The sequence below is a fragment of the Carettochelys insculpta genome, chromosome 5, assembly GCF_033958435.1.
Source record: "Carettochelys insculpta isolate YL-2023 chromosome 5, ASM3395843v1, whole genome shotgun sequence".
Taxonomy (NCBI): Eukaryota; Metazoa; Chordata; order Testudines; family Carettochelyidae; genus Carettochelys; species Carettochelys insculpta.
In genome coordinates this window covers 22,782,962-22,805,338 of record NC_134141.1, presented here as the reverse complement: position 1 = coordinate 22,805,338, position 22,377 = coordinate 22,782,962, and the positions used below count along the sequence as shown (strand labels likewise).

At 46.7% G+C, this 22,377-nt stretch overlaps 1 protein-coding gene across 1 annotated transcript in view; it reads left to right on the top strand.

Annotated features, from left to right (window-relative positions):
- The first annotated feature begins 1,384 nt into the window (after positions 1–1,384).
- Positions 1,385–22,377, top strand: part of RORB (RAR related orphan receptor B) — a 57,510-nt gene continuing 36,517 nt past the window's right edge. The window contains exons 1-4 of the mRNA XM_074994766.1: positions 1,385–1,475; positions 1,582–1,667; positions 10,611–10,752; positions 14,299–14,700. Of these exons, the coding sequence (XP_074850867.1) occupies positions 1,385–1,475; positions 1,582–1,667; positions 10,611–10,752; positions 14,299–14,700 (721 nt within the window). The remainder of the gene's footprint in view (positions 1,476–1,581; positions 1,668–10,610; positions 10,753–14,298; positions 14,701–22,377) is intronic.

Sequence of the window (22,377 nt, the reverse complement as noted above, 5' to 3'; positions counted from 1 at the left end):
AGCATGTTCTTCCTCTGCACCCAGCCTGACCCCAGTAGCAGATGCATCTTTGTGGTGGGAGGTAGGCATGTGGCCTTGCCTCCTCTCTTCCCTTCCCCACTCACTATGGGCTGGCATATGCTTTAGGAGTGACGGGGCCCTATGCAGTACTATTAAACTGTTGACCCTCTGCCCAATGGCAGTTGGGCAAGGGGGCAATGTGATTTTATAACCTTCAGCAACACACTGATTTATTGTCAACACAATGATTTATTAGGTGATGAGCTTTCATGGGACAGACCCAAAAGCTCATCACCTAATAAATCATACTGTTAGTATTTAAAGCGCTACACAGCTACTGTTTTGTTTTTTTAGAATGCAGACTAACACGGCTTCCTCTCTGTTACTATGGGAAGGAAAAGGAAGATAGGCTTCTTCCTGCCTCTCCCCAATGTGTTTGCCCAGAGCTAAGCACAGTCTAGCCCTACATACTAGTCAGTAGCTGTGATAATGCACTATAGACAGGAGAAGTCATGCAAAGCATTCAAGTCTGCAGAAAGGGGCAACTACTCTGCCTCACATATAGGAAAATTATATGTAGAGAAAGGAAAATATATTTGTAGACTAGGAAGTATGTACTAAATAGTTAAGTTGGGTAAGTCTTGCAGCTAGCTGCTAATTTTATCATTAGCCAAAGCAAAAACCAGACTGGAGATATTAGGATCTCTATAGCTCAGCAACAGGAGGAGTGAGGATGTGATTGAGGTCAAGATGACAGTATCTGAATGCAGTAAACATCAAAAAAGGGGTCTGGTAGTTTAGAGGGGACTAATAAGTACGGCTAAGAGTAGTGAGAATGAAATGTTTAAAAAGAGAAAACGTAACCTTGAGTGTCAGGGTAAGTTTTCTTATTATAAGTTCTGTCACGGTAGGTCTACACCACAATCATGTTTCAAAATATGGTGTTCCAGAATAGCTATTCTGAAATCACTTATTTTGAAATAGCTCTGCTACACACAAAAATGCATTTCAAAATAGCACTTAGCTATTTCAAAATACATCTGCTACACACAGAGAGCCTATTTTGAATTAGAGCCATTGGGCTGTTATGGTTTATTTCGAAAATAGGCACTAGTCCTTGTCTTAACAACACCTTTTTGACCTATTTTGGGGAAAAAAAGTTGAGAAGAAGAGTGCTTTCAAAATCAGGGTTTCCTTTTCAAGGAACCCCCTCTACACAGCTAGTTTGCAATTCAAAAGCAGCAGTTTCAGTGCGTCGGGTGGTTGCCATTATGCAAATGAGCTGCCGAATACTCATATCAGTGCCTCATTAGTATTTTCAACCCACTTCATTTACATGCCCCTTCCGAAAGGAAGGGGCATGTGTAGATGTAGCCTTAGGGAAATGGCAGAAGCCCTATCATATGAATCCATTGAAACTGGACTGAACAAAGCACTACAAAACATACAGTATCACAAAGAGCAATTTTACGTTTGTAGGGAGTTAGCTGTCTGACCAGCTCTAACATCTATGCTCAGTAGTGGGGGGGGACAGAAAAGAATCAGCATGACCAACTAAAAATAACCCTTTCTCTTTTTCAGCGCAAATTGAAGTGATACCATGCAAAATTTGTGGAGATAAGTCCTCTGGAATACACTATGGAGTCATCACATGTGAAGGCTGCAAGGTATGAGACTTTACACGGTACCGTTACCGGCATCTGCATTAGCCTCAGGCATCTGTGTACTTAACAATGCACTCTGATGCCCATTCAAAAAAGGCATGCTACAGGCCATAAGGGTGCTGACACAGGTGTTCCATGCCTAATTTTACTCACCGTCTTCCTTATTCACCAGTCCAATGGCATTTGCAAATAGCTCTTTGTTTGGGACTTCGTGATGAGTATGTGATGCAGCATAACTGATGATACAGATGCTAGATACACTGTAGTAGAACCGCTCCACCCCATATGAACCTGAGGACTAGCTTTGTTCTCATTTCATTTGCAGTATGTGTAAAATGTCAAAGTTGATTTAAACACCCTAATTCACAGTTGTAAGAACTATGGGGCTGTTCTTTGCCCCCACTCTGGCACTTCTGTGCTTTTAAGGGGACATAAAGAAGTTGCAGTTGCCCAGAGAAGAATTTCTTCCAGCTCAGGCAGAGTGAAAATGATGTTGCGCTCTCTCACTTGTTTGTCCATCATACCAGGGGGACAGAAGGGAACAGGCAGGTGTAGAAGGGGGAATTCCCATAGTACTCCAGTGATTTGGGGCTGCAGTACCAGCCACAGGCAGCGGGGACAACAGCCACCCTGGGCCAAGGTGTGCGTGGTGGGGGAGGCAGATCTGTGCCCCATAAGGTGCAGGGCTGGGGGCAGCCAGTCCTCAGTGTCACCCAGACCACAGTGCACCTTCCCTTTCTGGCCCTCAGCACCACATGAACAGCCGGTGCGGCAGTTAAGCAATGTGGAAGTATAACATTGTATAAGTATAACGTTGTATAAGCCAGCACGTCTAAGAAACAGGCATCAGAATGGAAGGTGTGAAGGGCAATTAGTTAAGTTAACTGGAAGCTGTTAAAGGAGATTGTTAAGGGTGGCAGGTAATTGAAGATACGTGACTGGTCTCAGGGATCTCGAAGGGTGGTGACTAAAATCTTTTTCTTCTTTTGTCTGTAACTTCTCTGTAACTTGTTCTCCAAAAAACTGTATAAATTAAGAGACACAAGCCCCACTCGGGGGGCTCACTTCTAAATGTATTAGCAGAGCGGCTTTGCTAATAAAACAGAGTGGTCTGATAAATTGTGAGTCTGAGTCAAACTTTGACAGCAATGATTCAAAGGGGCCAGAGGCTGTGGCCAGAAGCCACAGGTGTCTCTTAATCACCAGGCTTGGGGCAGTTGCCTGCTCCCTACCACATAAGTGCCTGTGGGGAGGTTCTGGTATGTTAAAGAAGCTCCTGTAGCTAACTTATGACCATGGCTACTTTGGCACTCTCAGCAGTGGGAGATTTTGCAGCTGCAAATCTTGGTATTTGCAGTTCTGACGACCTGCCTGAAAGTGCAAAGATGCGAAGGCTCCACTTAGCACCTGCCGGTAATTCTGTAGAAGGAAACATGCACATGTGCATTTTGTGGGTGCACACACGCATCTACGTGTTTGGTGTGAAATATCTCGCTCTCCGGGCTCGTCTTTTGCATCATTTACTAATACTGGAGGCATCCGAAAAATGCTTTAAAAATGGTTTTTCCACATCCCTAGTTTAGTTTGAGTTAATGCCAGTAAGTAGAGAAGTACTATATCATCAACAATCAGATCTTGCCTTTCAGAAATGTTAATAATTGTAAATGAGCTGTCTCACATTCTGAGTCAGTTCTGTTGTAACACCAGCCTGGAAAGAGGCTTCTTTTTATAACGATTGCACAAAACAGGGCTAGTCAAATCAATCTGATGCAGTTTGCATCTCTCGAATCCCATACTCTCTCGTCCAACAGCAACAGTGATCAGGCATGACCCCCATTGTTGCGTGACAAGAGAGTAGCGGGCCGGTGCAGGAACTCCAGAAGGGCCAGGAGTCAGATCCCCTGCCTGCCCCATGGCAGTTCAGGGCAAGGAGCAGGAGCCCCCTTCTGTCCTGCAGCAGCACAGCACCAGAAGCTGGAACTTGTGCCTGCCCCCCCAGGCAGTTTGGGAGCCGGGATCTTGAGTCACCACCTGCCCCACAGCAGAGCACGGAGCCCCTGCCTATACCACAGCAGTGTGGTGGCTGGAGCCCCTGACTGCCCCATGGCAGCCAGCGGGGGGTGTGCCAAGGCTGGCTGGAGCACCATAGTAGCCCCTGGGAGCCTGAGCTGGGGCCAGAGTGCCAGGGAGGGAGGCTGGGGCTGCAGCAGCCCCCAGACGTAGGGCTGTCTGCGTGCAGAAGCCCTACACCTCCCATCATCTGGCGAATTCTCCTTTTCGGAACCTGACAGGTCCCAAGCATGCCAGATAAGGGAGGTGCAACCTGTACTTGAAAATTGGTGCAAAACTATAATAAATCACAATGCCTTCTGCAGAGAAGGCTCTTCAGGTCTCCGTAACCATAAGGAATAGTCTCCTCTCAATGCCACTATTGTTAATGGTAGCCCTGGTGTGTTCCTGAAGAGGAAACAATACCCCTTAGCTCTGTCAGCATATTAAGAAGCTCCTCTACCTCTTAACACAGTTGTAACCCTTTAGGTTTTGTGCCGTTTTTAAAACAGCAGAGCAGTTAGCCTCATCCTATTTCACGAGACTGTCGTAAGGCAAGATGAGTGCAGTCTAGTTGCAGCCATGCTGGTCCAGGATACTAGAGCAGCAAGGTGGGTGAGGTAATACCTTTGACTGGACCAAGTTCTGTTGGTGAGAGAAACAAGCTTTCCAGTCGTGCACGGCTCTTCTCCGGGTCTGGGAAAGGTACTCCTAGAATCATGGCAAAATGCAAGTGGAACAGTTTGTAAAAGACCATTCAAGATAAACACCTCTGCAGTTTTAGGACAGGAAGGGGGTAAAAGGTGGTTGTAATAAACCATAAACCCAGCATCTCTCTTCAATCCAGGATTTTTACTGTCCAGCAGAATTATAAGTTTATGCTCCTGGAGTCATCTTTTGAAAGGGTTGTGCAGGTTTTCTTTGTGGATGAGGACGGAGAGGTCAGATTTAAGCCTTTATAAATCAGTATTAGTAGAATTACTGCTGGGGGAGGGGGGGTGAAAAATCCACAAAGTCCTAACTTCTACCCTCCCACATGCCCCTCCATACGAACAGCGTTATGTCAGTGGGAAAGATTCTCCCCTCGCAGAGCTGCCACCTTTCAGGGATGTGGACTGGCCGTGCTGATGGGGGAAGCGTTACAGCGCACTACTAAAGCATTGCAGTGATGCTGCACGTTAAGTTCGTAGAGCCGTGGTTCTCAAAGTGTGAGCATCTTGCCAGTGGGCCACAGACCTGGTTCACACCCCACCACAGCAGGGAGCCTGAGCTGGTGCTCCAGCCCTTTCCCTCGCCTCCCCTACCCCCATGAGGCTGGAGTCCAAGCATTTGCTTCCTGCTGTGCGGTGGGGGGAGCCCCCGAGCACCACAGGTGAGACCTGGCTCCCAGCAGGAAAGAGCAGCTCCACACACTGCTGCTCCCCCCACACTTGGCTGGGGAAATGGCAGCACAGGAAGTTTTCCCCACTGCTCCCATTGGCTGTAATTGTAGTCAATGGGAGCAGTGTCTGGGAGCAGTGGGGAGTGAGGAGCCAAACGACTCTGTTCCTGCCCACACCCTGCTCCTGCCCAGACCCCCCCACACACACACTGCCAGCCCAATCCTACACCCCACCTCCCACCTAGATCCCCATCCTCATCCCACTCCCCAGCAGACTCCTCCCACACCAAACCCCTCAATTTGGTTCCAGTGTAGAGCCCAGGGCAGCCCGTAAAATCTAATAGTCCCTGGACCCTAACAGAGTTAACACTGCTGCCTCAGGCAAATATCTGTCAATAGAGATAGCTGCTGGAGATGGCAACTATTTCTATCACTAGGGTTGAGCATCAGAGAGGTGGCTGTGTTAGTCTGTATCTTTGAGAACAACAAGAAGTCCTGTGGCACCTTATAGACTAACAGATATTTTGGAGCAGGTCTTTGCCCACGAAAGCTTATGCTCCAAAATATCTGTTAGTCTATAACGTGCCACAGGATTTCTTTTTGTTATCACTGGGGATAGCAATTACCTTATGCCTAGGTGCTGAAACCTTAACATTTGTCGTTAAAACCAATTAACTCTGTTACCTGCTAGGAGCAGCAGTGCTGGGGGAGCCACCCAGCCTAGCAGCCCCTGTGAAGAGGCTGCAGGGGGAGGAGGAATGTCTAAGGCTGGGGCTGTTTAGGGATGTGGGCGGCTGTAAGCCTGGGGGCATTTTGGGGCTGCAGGGGGAGTCCAAGGCTGGGGACGGTTTGTGGCTGCAGGGGGGGTATAAGGCTGAGGGCAGTTTGGGGCTGCTGAGGGGCTCTAAGCCTGGGGGTGGTTTGGCACTGTGGGGGGCAGTTAAAACCTGGCCGAGGGTGAGGTCTGCGGGGTGGGTGGGGAGTCTAATACAGTAAACCCTCGAATTACCCAGGATGTGTTCCTGCAACCCCTTCATAACTCAAATTCCCCTGCAAGAGGATGGGAGCCAGCAACCATCAGGGTTGGTCAGTTTCCTGGCTCCCAGAGTGGCAGGAGCTGGGAACCAGGCTGGTTCCAGCCTCCCCATGGCTTGTGGGACCTCGAAACTGATCAGCTCATGGCTGGTCAGTTTCACGTTCCCGCCAGTGCAGAGGAGGGAACCAGGCTAAGAGCCTTCTCCCTCTCTTCCCCCAGCCCAAGGGCTGTCAGACAGCTGCATATCTGAGGGAAGGGAGGGAGAAGGCTCCAGCTGTGGGTCTCTCCACCCCCTGGCCAGGGACTCATATAAGCAGGGGAAGTTCACTCGTTTAGTGAACGAAGGTAGGTATATGTGTCCCTAGTTTTAGTGAGTACTCGTAAGTAAAGTACTCATTAAAAGAGGGAAGAGTGTAATTTAAAAATAGTGAAAATAGGGTTAATAGGTGAAGAAAGAGATGTTGGGGTCCATTCAAAAGTGTCCGGAGGTTCAGATTTGGCCCATGGTCTGCCTCATGGCCAGTCACGGGTAGTGAGTAATGAAGGGAAGGGGAGGCTTTCCCTTCCCAAAAAGACAGATGTGGCCCTGCCCATGCTTCTCCCCAGGCCCTCTCCTCCCTCGGTGCAGCAGGCTGCTCTTGGCTTGGCCTGTGGCTGGTAGCTGGAGGGACAGAGGGAGAGCTGGCCAGGATTCCAATGTAGCAGCAAGGCCCCCACTTCCTGTTCCCCTGGCACTCTGGCACTGGGAAGAGTGGCTCCACATGGCTGCCTGGCCAGACAGGAAGACAACTACCCAGCCAACCAGCACACCAGCCGTCCAGGAAGGCTGGGGCCATGCTACCTGCTGGGAGGTGTTTCCAAATATACCTGTCACTGTGGGCTATGCTCATTTATTAGGGTTATTCTTCGGAGGGGTGGGCGTTGATAATTCTATCAGTGTGCTGCTGTGTTACTTTTGTTCTCATATACTTCTCCCTTCTGCCAGTTCCTATCCGCTGGAGCTGTCCTGCAGGAGCTAGGTTCCCCAGGGCAGGGGCTGGATTTGGCCTGTGGTGTGTCAGACATCTTCATTGGCATACAGAATGGAGAACAGCAGTTCCAAGGCACTGATCTCTGGGGCACAGAAAGCAGATGAATGCACCCACTCACACCTACTAACAGCACATCTGAGAGGTCTGGTTAATCAGTACTCACAAGCAAACCGCTTATATGTCCCTGGACTCAGAAGGCTGGATTGGACAGCAGTGCTGACCTGTAGCCCTTTTATGCCTCCAGGTTCCACACATCCCAATCCCCACTTTCACACCACAACTGTTTGGCTAGTAACACTCTTGTTGAACCAACCCTATAAGATTTGGGGCAATACAGGAACCTTTAACTTAGACACAAGGAGCATTGTTGCAGAGTGAATGCAGAAGCCAAAAATGCACCATTCAAAAAAGGAGGGTGTGAACGGTGGAGAGAGAGAGAGAGAGAGAGAGAGAAGCAACCATCTTAACCATGAAAGTTATTTATTATCCGGTAGTAACCATACAAGGGGACCCAAACAGAAACAACAGTTACAGTATTAAATCAAACTTAAATCTGATTACGAAAGTTAGGGCTAGCAAACCATAGCTGGTCACATAAGGCAGGGTCAGGAGGCTATATTTCTGTCTCTTCCTCTCTCTCTAGGCAGAGAGAGATCTCAGCACTCCGTGAAGCTTGAATTGATCAGGGATCCCTGGTGCTGATGGTAGCTTGGGGTTCAGAGGGTTGGGGGCAGGCAGAGCAGAATCCCCAGCATGATGAGTATGGAGAAGTCCCAATGGAACTGATGAAGAATTCAGATCCAGGAATCAGGGCGCTTTACATGAGCATGGGTATGGGCTTTGGTAGGGAAGCAACAATGTTTCAAGAGAAACAATAGATTTTTTTATGGGTAAAATGAGCATTCAAAGGAATATTCTACAGTTGTCTATTGAGGCCAGAAAACAGGAACTGATCATTCCTGACCAAGGGCAATGTTCCTGTGAGGAATCTCATAATGCAACTAGGCAGGTCCAGTATTTTGGATACCAAGAGAATTTATTACTGGAATTGGTCTGATAATTACTGATCTGGGTGTGGGCAGGAGTGGGTTCATTAGCACCTGGAGCTGAGATTTCCCATCAGGCAATGTTCCCTGCTTTCTATGTCCCAGAATTCAGTGTGGTTCTTGTCTAGGAATTTGTATTCTCCGTTCGGTGTGCTAATGGAATTTCTGCCCCTTCTTTAATGTGAATGAGGATAGAGTCTCCAGTGTACCTCCCCCTGCCTTTTCATTGCTTTTTGTAAGTCTTTCTTCTGATCGCCTTTGGCTCAAGGAGAGGTCGGGGCAGGGCATGGTCTTTCATGAGTCAGACAGGCTGGTAACTGTGCCCTGGTTCCCCAAGAACATAGAGCTGGTTGGTAAAAGAGGGGCAGGGTGGGGGCACTCTGGGGCTGGGGCACTAGCCTGAGGTGGGGGTTGACTGCTGCAGTGGGATGTGGGCTAGGCTCCATGGGGATGGCAGTTGTGGAAGGCGTGGGACCTCAGCCAGAAGGGGCCTTCCCTAGCTGGGGTCGACCCTTTGCCCATGATCTGCCCGTTGACTACCCTTAGTAGAGATTCCTGGCAGAGAAGATCTGAGGACTGAAGTTCTGGCAATTATGCTAGAAACATCACAGAGACAGGGAAGGGATTAGCTGTTGAATGAAGCCAACCCTAACTTCCTGATTCTGTTCAGGTTTAGTCTACAAACCATCCTAGCACCATTCACCCACCTCAGTTCACAGTACCAGCATCTAGCCTTGTTCTGTCTTCCTTCCTTCCTTCCTTTTACCTTCTATCTCCTTCTTGGTTTCCTGCAGTTTCTAAGAAGGAGTCTAGTCTCTCTCCATCTCTTTCTTACTGTTGAAGCATTCAGTTGCTTGTTTCTACAGCTGCTTGATTCACCAGTGAATTTCTCCTCTTTGTTTCTCTTTCCCCTGCTTTGGGCTCCCTGCTCCTCCTGTAGTTCTGTAAAAGAGAGAAGAGTATCAAGTGTAGCTTTACTTCTCTCACCTACCCTTCCTGGCTCCATTCCTCTTGATATGTCTGGCATTTTTTTGTCATTTCTGGCTATTCTCTGTGGCTAAGGACATGCTCCCCAGTTCTAACACTCAGTGCTTTTTTTCTTTTAAAAAAAAAAGTTGCTGGAACTCAAGTCTGATGTCTTCTCATAGGCATTAGGGTGTTCAGTTTTAATGCCCCAGCGCCCATACTGCTGCGGGACCACCGGGGCTCCTGCTCTGGTCCCCACACTGCTGTGGGACTGGTGGGGTCTTTCGTCTCAGTCTCTGCACTGTTGTGGGACCGGTGGGGACTCCTGCCCTGGTGCCCACACTGCTACAGGACCAGTGGGGACTCCTGCCTCAGTTCCCACACTGCTGCATAACCCGTGGTGAAAATTTTTCTAGTGTTGTAATGGAAAAAAAGTGCCAGAACTTTGTTACAGTGTGTTCCGCCAGAAAAAAGTGCTGCTGATACTCATGTTCCCAATCCAAAAGCCAAACTGTCCACAACAACACTCAGAAAAGCCTTCTACTGAGACAGGGCACCAAAACATTTTAACACTGTTAAGCCCATGCTGGAGTGAAACTGGGCTTTTTGACTTTCTGTATTTATCTGATAATAAAGTATTTCTTTAAGATGTCTTGGGAGGTTTTCTCATGGAGAAGGGTGGCATTGTTTAAAGTTGTTGCTTTTTCCTTTGCACTTCAACTGGTAAGGTTATTAAATCCTAAGGTTCTTGTAGACACCTCAGTTAGTTACCTCTCACTTGTGGTCTGTCCGGTCCCTGCAGACTGATGCAAGCTCTTTCAGCTTAATCTTGGGTATCAAACGTTATGTTATAGCTTCTGTCTGATATGGTATCTTGCCAATGGATAAGCAAATTGTCAATGTTAGAAGTTACTAGTACCTTTTCCTTACAAAAAAATATTTGGAGTAAATGGCACTAGGTTGCCTTGTTATAAAAATTTGTGAGAGTCTCCCTGAGCATTTGACGAAGCCCATTATTTATTGCATATTGAAGATGTACTATATGTTACCACTCTATATAGTTTATTGCCCTCATACCCTCATATTACATTTTAGCGTGATGTACAGAGTTTTCATGTTATATTTTAGAGTAATGTACTGGATTGTCATATTGGAGTGAATATGATTTTATTTCACTGTTTATGACTAAAGCATCTGCAGAGTTGCATCACAAACAAATTCTCACTAAATTCAAGTTTATTGCAGTAAATGCAGTAATATATATGTAGTAATTATAGTGTGAGTGTGTGTGTGTATATATACAGTGTGTGTGTGTTTTTATATATATATATATATATATATATATGTACACACAATATATATAGTAATACTATATATGTACACACACACATATAGTAATTTTCCTTCTTTATCTTCTCTCTCTCCCCCTCTCTCTAGGGTTTCTTTAGGAGGAGTCAGCAGAACAATGCCTCTTACTCTTGTCCCAGGCAGAGAAATTGTTTAATTGACAGAACCAATAGAAATCGTTGCCAACACTGCCGACTGCAGAAGTGTCTTGCCCTAGGAATGTCTAGAGATGGTAAGGAGTTAACTTCCTGCTTCATAGATAAACCCTTTGAAACCGTTCTTCATTGCAGCTGGCTACTTAAACCCCCAACAGACTTCTGGAGAGAAAGAAGGAAAGCTAGCTATTCTGTAACACCGTCACAGTAAAACATAGATCTTTGCCAGTCCTTAAATTTCGTAGCATTTTTTCCATGGGTTGGAGGATGAGGAGGAAATAACAAAATAGAGGGCAACATTAGACTGAAACAAAATGTTTCAAAGAGAAATGTGGTATGCTGACTAAATGAGAAAGGTCTCGCCTCTTTCAGATGGCTTCATATGCTAAATCAGATAATAACATTTTATATAAATAGTATTAAATATTGATGTGTTAAGACTGCCCACACTTAAAATGTTTGCAGACCTGAGACAGGACAATAAATAAAATATGCAGTTAATAAGGAAATATGCATGCTTAGAGCAATTTTTATGCTTAAGGATCTGAAAGCACTTCACTAAAAATTATCTTACATTACAAAGGAACAATTTGGTGCAACCTTCAGCAGTTTAGCAGTAGAAAGGGAGCTCTACACAGCAACTTAAACAAAAAAAAAAAAACGAAGCCGGTTATTGTACCCAGTTGAAACCTCAGGGAAAGACTGCACAGAGAACATAACTAGTACTGGTGGTCTCTTCTTAGTCCTTAATGAGACATTAGGTTTCTTATCCACCTCCCAAACTGCAACAGAAGTAAGCATGATTGGCAATTTGGGAGGAAAATGTGCCTGAGACTAAAATAAGAGATGTGTTGCAGGTCAGCGCTGAGGTGCAGCAGCAGCAGCAGAGTTGGGTTAAAAAGCTTGACCAAAAATTCTCCTGCTTTGAAGGCACATTATCTTAAATTGGCTATCAATAGTGGCAGAAACTTTGTCTTGGAGAGTTATTAGAATGTACCATTTGATTTTGTTGTCTATTCCACTGATCTTTGTAGATGACCAGAGAAATGTTGGTCATTTCAGGGTTCAGAGGTTTTAAATTAGTTCAAGGTCAGATTGCAATATTCTTATTTACTTTGAGTAGTACCCTGTTCCACAGGGGCAATGGCACAGGTCATAATGTAAAGTTCTGTCCAGCAGGGCTGACAGCCTCACTGGGTCCATGGGCAAGGCGTGGGATGGGGGAACCTGCTCTGTGCCCCTAGAAGGGTGGGGTCTTGGGCAGAAGGGGCAGGACTGGGGGCAGCCAACCCTCAGTGCCACCCAGAGTGCAGTAAGCCCCCTCCCCGTCCCGCAGAGATCCAGCAGCGTTAAACGGACACAGAGTTCCAGCCACCACCTCTGCCGTGATAGCACCAGCTGTGGCTGGGAGCCCTGGGCCCTTTAAAATAGCTGGGCCCCACGGCAACTGCTGCCTTTGCAACTCCTGTCAGCCAGCCTAGTTCTATCAAACATGCATATGGGTACCACGGTCTCACCATTAAGTGAATTCATCTGAGTCTCTAGCCTGAGGCATACAGGGTTCTTAGCTCCCATTTCTGTCCAAAGGAGAGTAAATCTGTGCTCTTTCAGCAGTTAATCAGCCTATAGTCTCCTCATAAAAGTGGTGCTTGCTGACCGCAGTTGAGGGCTTAAAGGCATCGTGGGGACATTTGTATTTGGCTGCTCGTGCTCTGTTCCTGACCTGCACAGCAGAGTTTCAGCCTGTGCTCCGAAATCCTCTGTAGTTTAGAGGAACGGAGGGTTTTATTCCCCAGTGTCGCCTTTCTCTCCACTATCTGAGTACAAACACCCCCACAGAACCATCCCGGCCTTTATTGATTTTTTTCATTGTTACAAAGAAATCGTATGTGAATTTTAACTCTCAGTCTAATAACAGACTCATTTCTATCACGCAGAGGCAGGATGCTAATTGGCAGCAGCTGGAGAGTTCAATTAATGAAAATATAATGAGCATAAACAGTGGGTGTTTGTTTCTATTACTGAGGCCCTAAAATTAAAGAAAATCGGTAGTTGCATTTTTCAACAGAAAGTCGTTGTGGATTGGCCTTCCCTGTTCTCATCCGGTGAGGTTAAAATAAGAGCCAGAAGTGCATGATGGGCAGGAGCCATAGGTAAAGTAACTGATGGTGTAAAGTGGTATAACTAACATGCTCAGGGCAGGGAAAGCAATCCCTAGAATGGTGTCACAAACAGATAGGGCTGTTACCTGAGGTACCTTCTTGCACCCTGCTTTCTTTGGTGTTTTCCTCTCGCACAGCTTTCTGCTCCTTCAGTGTGCAAGCTGAACTCACATCCGACTGATAGGATCTGACTACTGTAAAGGGGCCAAAAAGAGGATATAAATAGAAGTATGAAGTGGCCCTGGTGCAAATGAGAATCAGGCCTATCTTCCATAGGCATTTATGTTGTCTCTGTATTTGACAGAATATGTAGAAAGAGAGAAATCTAGGAAGGTAATCATAAAGTGATCCTTCCAGCTTCTGGCAAACAGAGGCTAGGGATGCCATCCCTGCCTGTCCTGGATAATAATCATTCTATAACTACCTTCCCAGAAAGGAATAGCCCAATGTCCCTCTCTCATGCTCTGTACTGCTGTCCCTCCGGGCTCCATCCTTGATCCCCTCTTTCGCCTCCCCCTCTCCCTAGATCTTCCCCCAGGTGAGTGAGCTGATTTGTTCTAAAAGCCCATTTACAAGCTCTAGGCTCTGGCTTCCCAGATTTGCTCCAAAATAGTAGATTTTTAAGGCCAGAAGGAGCCGTTGTTATCATCTCCGCTATAACACAAGCTGTAGAATTTTAGCCAGTAATTCTTGCAAGCCTAATAACTCATGTTTGAATCACAGCATATCTTTTATGAAGAGGAGTCTAAAGATGTCAAGTGCTGGAGATTTCAGTTTGCACTCTAACACTGACTTACTCAAAAAGTAACACTTTCCTTCCTTTGTCATCAGGAAGAATGTACAAATTTTACACATGGAGATTATATAAAAATGATAGTGTAAATCCATGAGTCTGGCCTTTGTGGCAGAGGTGCCATTCACTTCTGCTGCATACCTTCAAATCTGCTATTTCCCTCCAGGAGCTAACTCTAACCCGGAATGTTTTGTTTTTTGTTTTTTTAAAAAGCCTAAAAAAGCCTACAAGTGTGAAGGTAACAGCCCCTTAAAAGGCTGCAGTAACAGGGCTGTAGGATCTGCTTTCATCAGACGGCACTAATCAGTTAGTGCATAGTTTAAAGGTTTAGGGAGAGTTGACAAATCACATAGGATACAAATCTAAGTATTGAGAAAGCTGTGGTTATTGTTTTGTGAACACAGAGAGACAGGAGACAGATGCCAGGCTTTTTAACATTCTCACCAGGGAAGAATTTTGCTTTACTAAGATCCTGTCTGTCAAAATGGGGCAGTGTTGGTACCTTGTAGATCCAGGACCATAAAGGTTAGGCCTTCATAATACATGTGTAGTCTGCAGCTCTGTATCCGCTCTGATTCCCTTGGCAGAAAGACAGGGCAAAAGTGATATGCAACGTACAACAGTTTAAGAAAAGCGAGCAATGGTTTCTGTTATGGTTTGCTTTTCAGCTGTGAAATTTGGAAGAATGTCCAAAAAACAGAGGGACAGCCTGTATGCTGAAGTGCAGAAGCACCAGCAGCGATTACAGGAGCAACGGCAGCAACAGAGTGGTGAGGCGGAAGCCCTTGCCCGGGTATACAGCAGCAGCATCAGTAATGGCCTGAGCAACCTGAACAACGAAACTGGTGGCACTTACTCCAATGGGCATGTCATTGACCTGCCAAAGTCGGAGGGTTATTATAATGTGGATTCTGCCCAGCCCTCCCCAGATCAGTCTGGGTTAGACATGACTGGAATCAAACAGATAAAGCAGGAACCTATCTATGACCTCACTTCTGTACCAAACTTGTTTACCTATAGCTCTTTCAACAATGGGCAATTAGCTCCAGGGATAACCATGACCGAAATAGGTAAGAAAGCATTCACTGGTCCGTTTGACTCTCTTGGTTGTGGTATAAACTGCAGGCCAGCTATAACTGATGTGATACACAGCCAATTACCTTAAAATGGACTGGTCCTGAAACAGCTGGCTGGCTGGCTGCCATTTTGTTGTTGTTGTTGTTGTCGTCTGAGTTTACCAAACTCTGAAATAATGATTACATTTCTCAACTTCAGCAATTCATGAACTGTTTATGAAACTGGAACACTGAAAGCAAGTGATGAATCAATCAAACCCAAGTGATAATTACTAATAGGGAGCTTGTTTCAAATGAGCTCATTACCAGGAGGGTTTAATGATCTTTTCTGACAGCTATACATATTCTTGTCAACACAAAGAGTCCCTAAGGTGGCTCATTCCATTGCGTTTATTAAAATGAGCACCAGATTCTGATCTCAGTTAAAGATACACGATTGGAATAATTTCACTGCTTTCTTGATTTAAAACAATTTAATTGAGGTGAGAATCGGACCCCATATCGTCGGTGATTTTTATTCCCTGGATTAACTCTCTGGATGTTTTGGATGTATGTCTTACTCAAGTTTTCCTTTAGCTGACAGAGCAAATTGCACTGCAAGGTTTCTGCAGATGTTTGAGAGAGTAGAAAAGGCAGGGTTGGGTGAGCGATAATATCTTGGCTTTCAGTGCCACTCTGGAAAGGGTTTCTAGCTGAATACAATGGTTCAGGCTCTCTCCCCATACATACACAACTAAAAGCCCTGTATTCTATTCTAAGAAAAAAAAATAGGCTGACTTACTAATTAAGAGCTTCCCACCTCAACAAGTGATAAGTGCTGAGTCAGTTGTGGTTTAGAATAAAATTAGAGGGTAACACCTCTTTAATTGGATTTAATTAAAAAAAAAAAGAGGGAAAGAGTAATCTACAACAGCAATTCTCAACTTTTTTTCTTTCTGAGCCTCCCCCCGCAACCAGCTTAAAAACTCCAAGGCCCAGCAGGGGAGAGTGGGGTAAGATGCAGCTTGAGGTGCAGTTACTGGCTGGGGGAGAGTTTTCAGACATACGTGTAATTTAACTTCTATTTTGCAAGGAGAACCAAGGCTAAGTGGGACTAGTGCCAGCTCCTCACAGTGAGACCCAGGGAGGGAACACAAACTCTACCCCTCCTGGCTCATCTCAGCAGAGCACCTAGCCTGTGGCAGTTGTGGAGGGGGTGGTGTGCAACCAAAACTCACCCTAAAGCGGGGAGTGCTCAGCTTGAAGAGTTTACAGACTGCTCAGGATGCAAGTAAGGGACAGCTACTGGGGGTGTGCAGGCAAGGGAGTGGCTCAGGTGCTGGGGAAGGGTGTAGCCAGGGGCTGTATATCAAAAGCCTGGGAGGGCTGCCCATCTTGGGATCACTTCTTCCTGAGGCTCTTCTACATTGGGCAACTCTTATAGATGCCTCCAACGGTCAAAGGGGGGCTGGAGATCTGAGGAGCTGCTGCAACCTTAGGCATCAGCAGCAGCAGGAGGAGAAGGAGAAGTTCCAGGTTTCTCATTCCATGGCACCAGCATCTCCCCCGCACCCCATACATACTACCTGGCTCCAGTTTCCCATCTTCCATCTGGCTGGGGACAGGGCTGTCAGGGGAGCTGAGGAAAAGATTTAGAGTCTGCCAGGACTCAGGTCTTCGGCCCCATGGGTCTATGCCCAGGTTTAGTCCCAGAGGGGGCACCAGAGCAACCACTGTTCACCCCAAGAGACCGCCACCAGCCTAGATGTTACTTGTTTACCTAAAACCCTGTGACCCAATACTTACATCCACCAGGGCACTGATAGCTGCTTTGGTAGGCACATAGAAACACGACAGCAGGTTGCTCGGGTGGGGATGATGTGCGCTCCGCTGCCTCTCGGGCTGTCTGTGGGCTTTACCCAAAACACACTGAAGTTAGTAGGAGTTTTCCACGCACTGCAGTGGGTTTTAGCTCAGACCCAGACACTGTGGTTCTGCAGGGTCTCTCAGACACACAAATTTCCCTGCCTAAATCAAAAAAAATACCCAGGGCTGCTCTTCCAAAAAATAGGAAGACAGGTTCTTTCAAAGACAGGGATTGCTTTTGTAAGAGCCATGTCTACACTGCTTTTCTTCTTTCAAAAGAAGAATATGCAGATGAGATGCCCAGTATGTAAATCTGCACCGCATTTGCATTTTCAATGTCTCTCATTTGCATGCCTCTTTCAAAAGAGGAATGCTACTGTAGACATATCCTTTGAGAGTTACCAATTTCAGAATAACGTGCCCACTATTTTGAAATTATAGTATAGACAGCAGCTCAGTTATTTCAAAATAGCAGTTGTTATTTGAAAATAACAAGGTAGTGTAGCCCCAGCTTAAACATTTAAGTTACTTTGGAAAATTGGGTCAAAGCTTCTAAGCCATTGGGTCTTCTCGAAAATTGTACCCTAGTTCTAATTTTTAAAATAATGAATATTTTTGTTGACACTCTTAGGAGCCAATCATCAACTACAGGTTTAACCTTTCTAATCTGGCACTCTCTCACCTAGCAACACCCATGATTTTACTCAGCCACTTATCGTGGGTGTGGCCAAATTTTCTGCAGTCCCATAAAGTTCATTCACACCCACCAGTACTGTCCGTTAAGCTACGTCTACACGTGAATGCAACATCAAAATCTTATTTCGATGTAGCGACATCGAAATAAGCTATTTCAATGAATAACATCCACACATCCTCCAGGGCTGGTGCCGTCGACGTTCAACGTTGACGTTGGGCAGCACCACATCGAAGTAGGCACTGCAGGGGAGCATCTACACACCAAAGCGGCCCACATCGAGATAAGGGTGCCAGGAACAGTTGCAGACAGGGTCAGAAGGTGGACTCAACAGCAAGCTGCTCCCTTAAAGGGCCCCTCCCAGACACACTTGCACTGAACAGCACAAGATCCACAGAGCCGACAACTGGTTGCAGACCCTGTGCATGCAGCATGGATCCCCAGCTGCAGCAGCAGCAGCCAGAAGCCCTGGGCTAAGGGCTGCTGCCCACGGTGACCATAGAGCCCTGCAGGGGCTGGAGAGAGCGTTTCTTAACCCCTCAGCTGATGGCCGCCATGGCGGACCCCGCTATTTCGATGTTGAGGGACACGGATCGGCTACATGTGCCCTACTTTGACGTTCAACGTCGAAGTAGGGCGCTATTCCCATCTCCTCGTGAGGATAGCGACTTCGATGTCTCGCCGAGTTACGTCGATGTCAACTTCAGAATAGCGCCCGCCACGTCTACACGTGGCGGGCACTATTTCGAAGTTGGCGTGGCTACTTTGAAGTAGCCGGCACGTGTAGATGTGGCTTTAGTGTTCTTTACAGTTATTTAGCTCTAGTTAACCCCTAAATGTTTTCTAAGAGCCCAGTAAGCAGCGGAAGTGTTGGTAATACGCTAGACAATATTGACCTCCTACAATCCAGCAATTTTTCTGATCCAGCACCAGTCAGGTCCCAAGGGTGCCAGACAAGAGAGATTCAACCTGTACCATAATTTAGCATACAGTGAGACCTCAGTTATAAACTCCTGAGGAAGGGAGGTTATACATGTCTCTGACATGTTTATAACTTTACAACTGAATGTTGACTTAATGCAGTTTTGAATCTTTACCATGCAAAATTAAAATGCTGCTTTTAACCATCTTAATTTAAATGAAACAAGCACAGAAACAGTTTCCTTATCTTGTGAAATCTTTTAAAAATTATCTCTTTATTTTAAAGTCATTTATGTTTATTGCAGTACTGTACAATTTTTTTTTCATTATTTTGGTTTCTGCTCCTTCGTGATTGTGTACTACTTGTTCCAGATGAGTTGTGTGATTGACTGGTCAGTTTGTAACTCTGATGTTCATAACGCTGAGGTTCTACTGAATCTTCACTGACAACAAGCTCATTCCATTCTGAAAGTTTGAGAGATGTTCCCTATCTCTAATTGCAGGAAACAGGAATATTACTCACAAAAGAATGAACCATTCGGTACAATGACTGTACGTCGTTTTGTACAAATGAGAAATCAACCTATTTTCCACACCTTCAGTCCTTTTGTTGACTCTCCAGTTATATATAAATAATTCTAACTCCCTCACTGACTTCAGTGAAAAATATAGGTTTGGAAAAATAGAAAAGATGTGCTAATGCTCTGTTGCTGGAACTATTGGGAAACAGCCCTGCAGTTCATGGCCTCAGCGTATGACACACACACCGTCATGTAGGATAACTCTTAAGCGTATATTTAATGTTTAGCATGTGATTATGTCTCATTGTTGGTATCAGTGAAACTGAAGTCTAAGCTTACATTAAGCATGTACTTAAGTGATGTGTGAATAGACATTCTTGTCTGAGTTAGGGCCCATACCTTGTGAAAATGGTAGAGAATAATAGAAAATAAAGATGTAAAGTATGTATTAAGCTGATCCCATGCCAGTGAAGATTGCTCCCTATAGTGTATTTTCTAATGATTTACTCAGTATTGCTTTAACCGTCCCAAGTGACACTAATATTCCATTAACTCTACTGCTTCTCTTTGGAGACATTCCAGCCAATCTCAGGCTAAGAAGTTTTTCAGATTACATTTTCCTCTACTATTTACATTCTTCAAATATTTTTAATTGGTTATCATGCCACTCCTTAGTTGTTGCTTACCCTATTGGTACAGTACACACTCTATTAATCTTACCTCAGGAATCAAGCACTCAAACTGTAGTGAAAATACATATTGCTGTATTTCATTCAGCTCCCATAAGCTGCTTTTTTATTTTCTAGTACTGAGATATCTGAAATCTTCCAAGTTTACTCTTGTAGAAACGTGGTGAAATGGAGAGACGCAAATGCCTCCATGTTCTGAGAGATATTGATTCTTCAGAAGCAACCCAGAATCTCTTTTTTTTCTTTTGTATTCCCACTAATTTCCATTCTGCTGCTCAATGTGACCCCTACATTGCTCTTAATATTGCAGCTTTATTTTTTCTCTCCCACTGTGCCCCTCATCAAATTTCTTGTTTGAGGCTGGCTTCCCAAGATGTATTAGCCTGCATCTTTTCAAGGCTGAATCTCCTTTTTCTATACTCATACTTTCAACCTCCTTCGGTGTCTTTAAAATGTCTCCCTTTGTTTGCACTTCCTTACAATTTGGAATCATTTGTTCATTGAAACAAGACTGGGTGAGGCCTCTCTTCCAGAATATTAGAGAAAATGTTAAATATTTTTAAGACTGAGGATTTTCTGCTGTATCCAGCTAAAGGACTTGCTAAAATTGAATACATTGTCTTTAATCATTGTTTTGTTGATGGTTATCAGCCAGTTTGCAGTCCATGTCAGGGTGTTCATATAAAAGCCAATTTGATTTAATTTTTATAAATTAGATTTCATGAGTTGCCCGATCAAATACTTTACATATTGTTTATGGTCCCTTCTTCATATACATATTTTGTAATTTATAGACGTATGAGTCAAGTTTGTCTTACATGATATTCTCTTTAAAACACATGGGCTGTGTCTACACTACAAAATAACTTTGAAGTTGCTTACTTCGAAGTAAGCAACTTCAAAGTAGGGCCTACACACAAAATGCACCCTCCCTTACTTTGAAGTAGGCTTCCCCCTACTTTGAAGTTAAGCGTCTATACACAATTAGCCCATGCTTCAAAGTAAGGGGCCAGGAAATGATGCAGGCATGGGGTCTCATGGCCGATAAGCTCTTCTGGGCTCGCAGCCAGCTGACCCCTTAAAGGGCTCCTCCCAACACCCCCTCCCTGCGCATGCTGAAGGCTGCCAGGCTGCGGACAACAACAGAGTCCATGCTGGGGAGAGTAGTCAAGCAATATGCCCACTCCCACCCTCCCCAAGGACAAGGTCCTCTCCACCCTGGCTAGCCTGCTTGCCATGCTGGTTGCCCTGATCTTTCATGGCATGGCCAGATCGCCCGCCTGGGACTCAGCCTGCAGGCCCTGGGCATGGCACTGCTGCCCCTCTCCCAGGACCCTGATCTGGCACCAGTGGGCCTTCGCCACTACCAGCGAGTGGTGGGACTGGCTGGTGCGGGAGGACTAGGACGACGAGCAGTAGCTCAGGAACTTCAGAATGACCTGCCAGACATTTGAAGACCTCTGCTGCTGGCTCGCTACAGTCCTCCAGCACTGGAACACACGGATGCAGCCAGAGCTCCCAGTGCAGAAGAGGGTGGCCATTGCCCTATGGAGGCTGGTCACCCCCAACAGCCTCCGGTCTGTCAGCCGCCAATTCGGCGTTGGCAAGGCCACTGTCAGAGTGGTGGTGATTGAGGTGAGTCTGGCCCCCACCATGGACCCACCCTGGGACAGGGTTACTGGGCAAGGGGCAGAGGGTCCCTGGTGGACAGGAGGCAGGTGGGAAGGGGGTCCCTGGTGTGGAGGGGGCAGAGAGAATGGGGCCGCTGTTGGAGAGGAGGCAGGGGGGCCTTCCGGTCAGGTGTTCATGAATGTGTCTTCCTTTCTCCCCTCTCCCCCCCGCCCCCCTCAGATCTCCTGAGCCATCAACAGGGTGCTCCTGCCCTGAGTTGTGACCCTGAGGGACCTGGACAACGCCTTCACCAGTTTCACGGACCCTGGTTTCCCCAGTTGTTTCAGAACTCTGGATGGGACGCATGTGATGATCTGGCCTCTGGACTACAGCGGGGTGCTACATTAACAGGAAGGGGTACCACTCAATGGTACTGCAGGCCCTAGTGGACGCAAGGGGCCATTTCCTGGACATGTGCATCGGGTGGCTGGGCATGGCCCACAACATCCAGCTGCTCCAGAATTCGTGGCTGGGATGAAGGAGGGCACGTATGTCTCTCCCCGTGGGAGCCCCCACTCAGGGACATCATGATGCCCCACTTCATTGTGGCCGATGCTGCGTACCTGCTGCATCCATGGCTCATGTGGCCCTACACGGGATGCACCACGCCAGCCCAGGACAACTTTCAACAGTCACCGCAACCATGCCAGGGGCACAGTTCATGGGCATTTGGGAGGCTGAAGGGGAGGTTTTGCAGCCTCCTCACCAGGCTGGATGTCAGCCTCCCGAATTTCCCTGTGGTCATCGCTGCCTGCTGTGCCCTCCACAACCTTGTGAAGGGTTGGCAGGAGCCCTTTATCCAGGGTAGGCCATGGACTGGGGGCCAGCAATGAACAGCCATCCGCTGCCCCCTGCCATGAGGCCCAAAGGGATGGGGACAGGGTCCAGGACACCTAGTGCCAGGCCTTCACCCGGGGCCTGCCCTGACCCTCCCGGCTACACTCTGCACTGGGGCCCCCCAACTTCCCCATCCCTCATGCTCCCTCCCTCACCACTCTCCCACCAAGCACCAGGGACACGGGGTTAGGGTGGGAACAAGAAACTTTACTGTTGGAGGAATAAACGTGTTTGGTAAAACAAAACAAAACAACGTGTGAAACTATTTACAGTGCACGGGGGGAACGGCCCACAGGATGGAGACGGGGGCTAGGTGGGGGGATTGAACTGGGATAGGGGGCTAGGTGGGGGAAGGTTCAGTCACCCAGGGGTGTGGGGGTCCAGGAGCCATGTCAGCCATGGCTGCCCCTACCACCCCAGCTCTAGGGCCTCCTGTGGGGCTGCGACAGGACCGGGACCACAGGGAGGTAGAGGTAGGGCTGGGGTGGGGGAG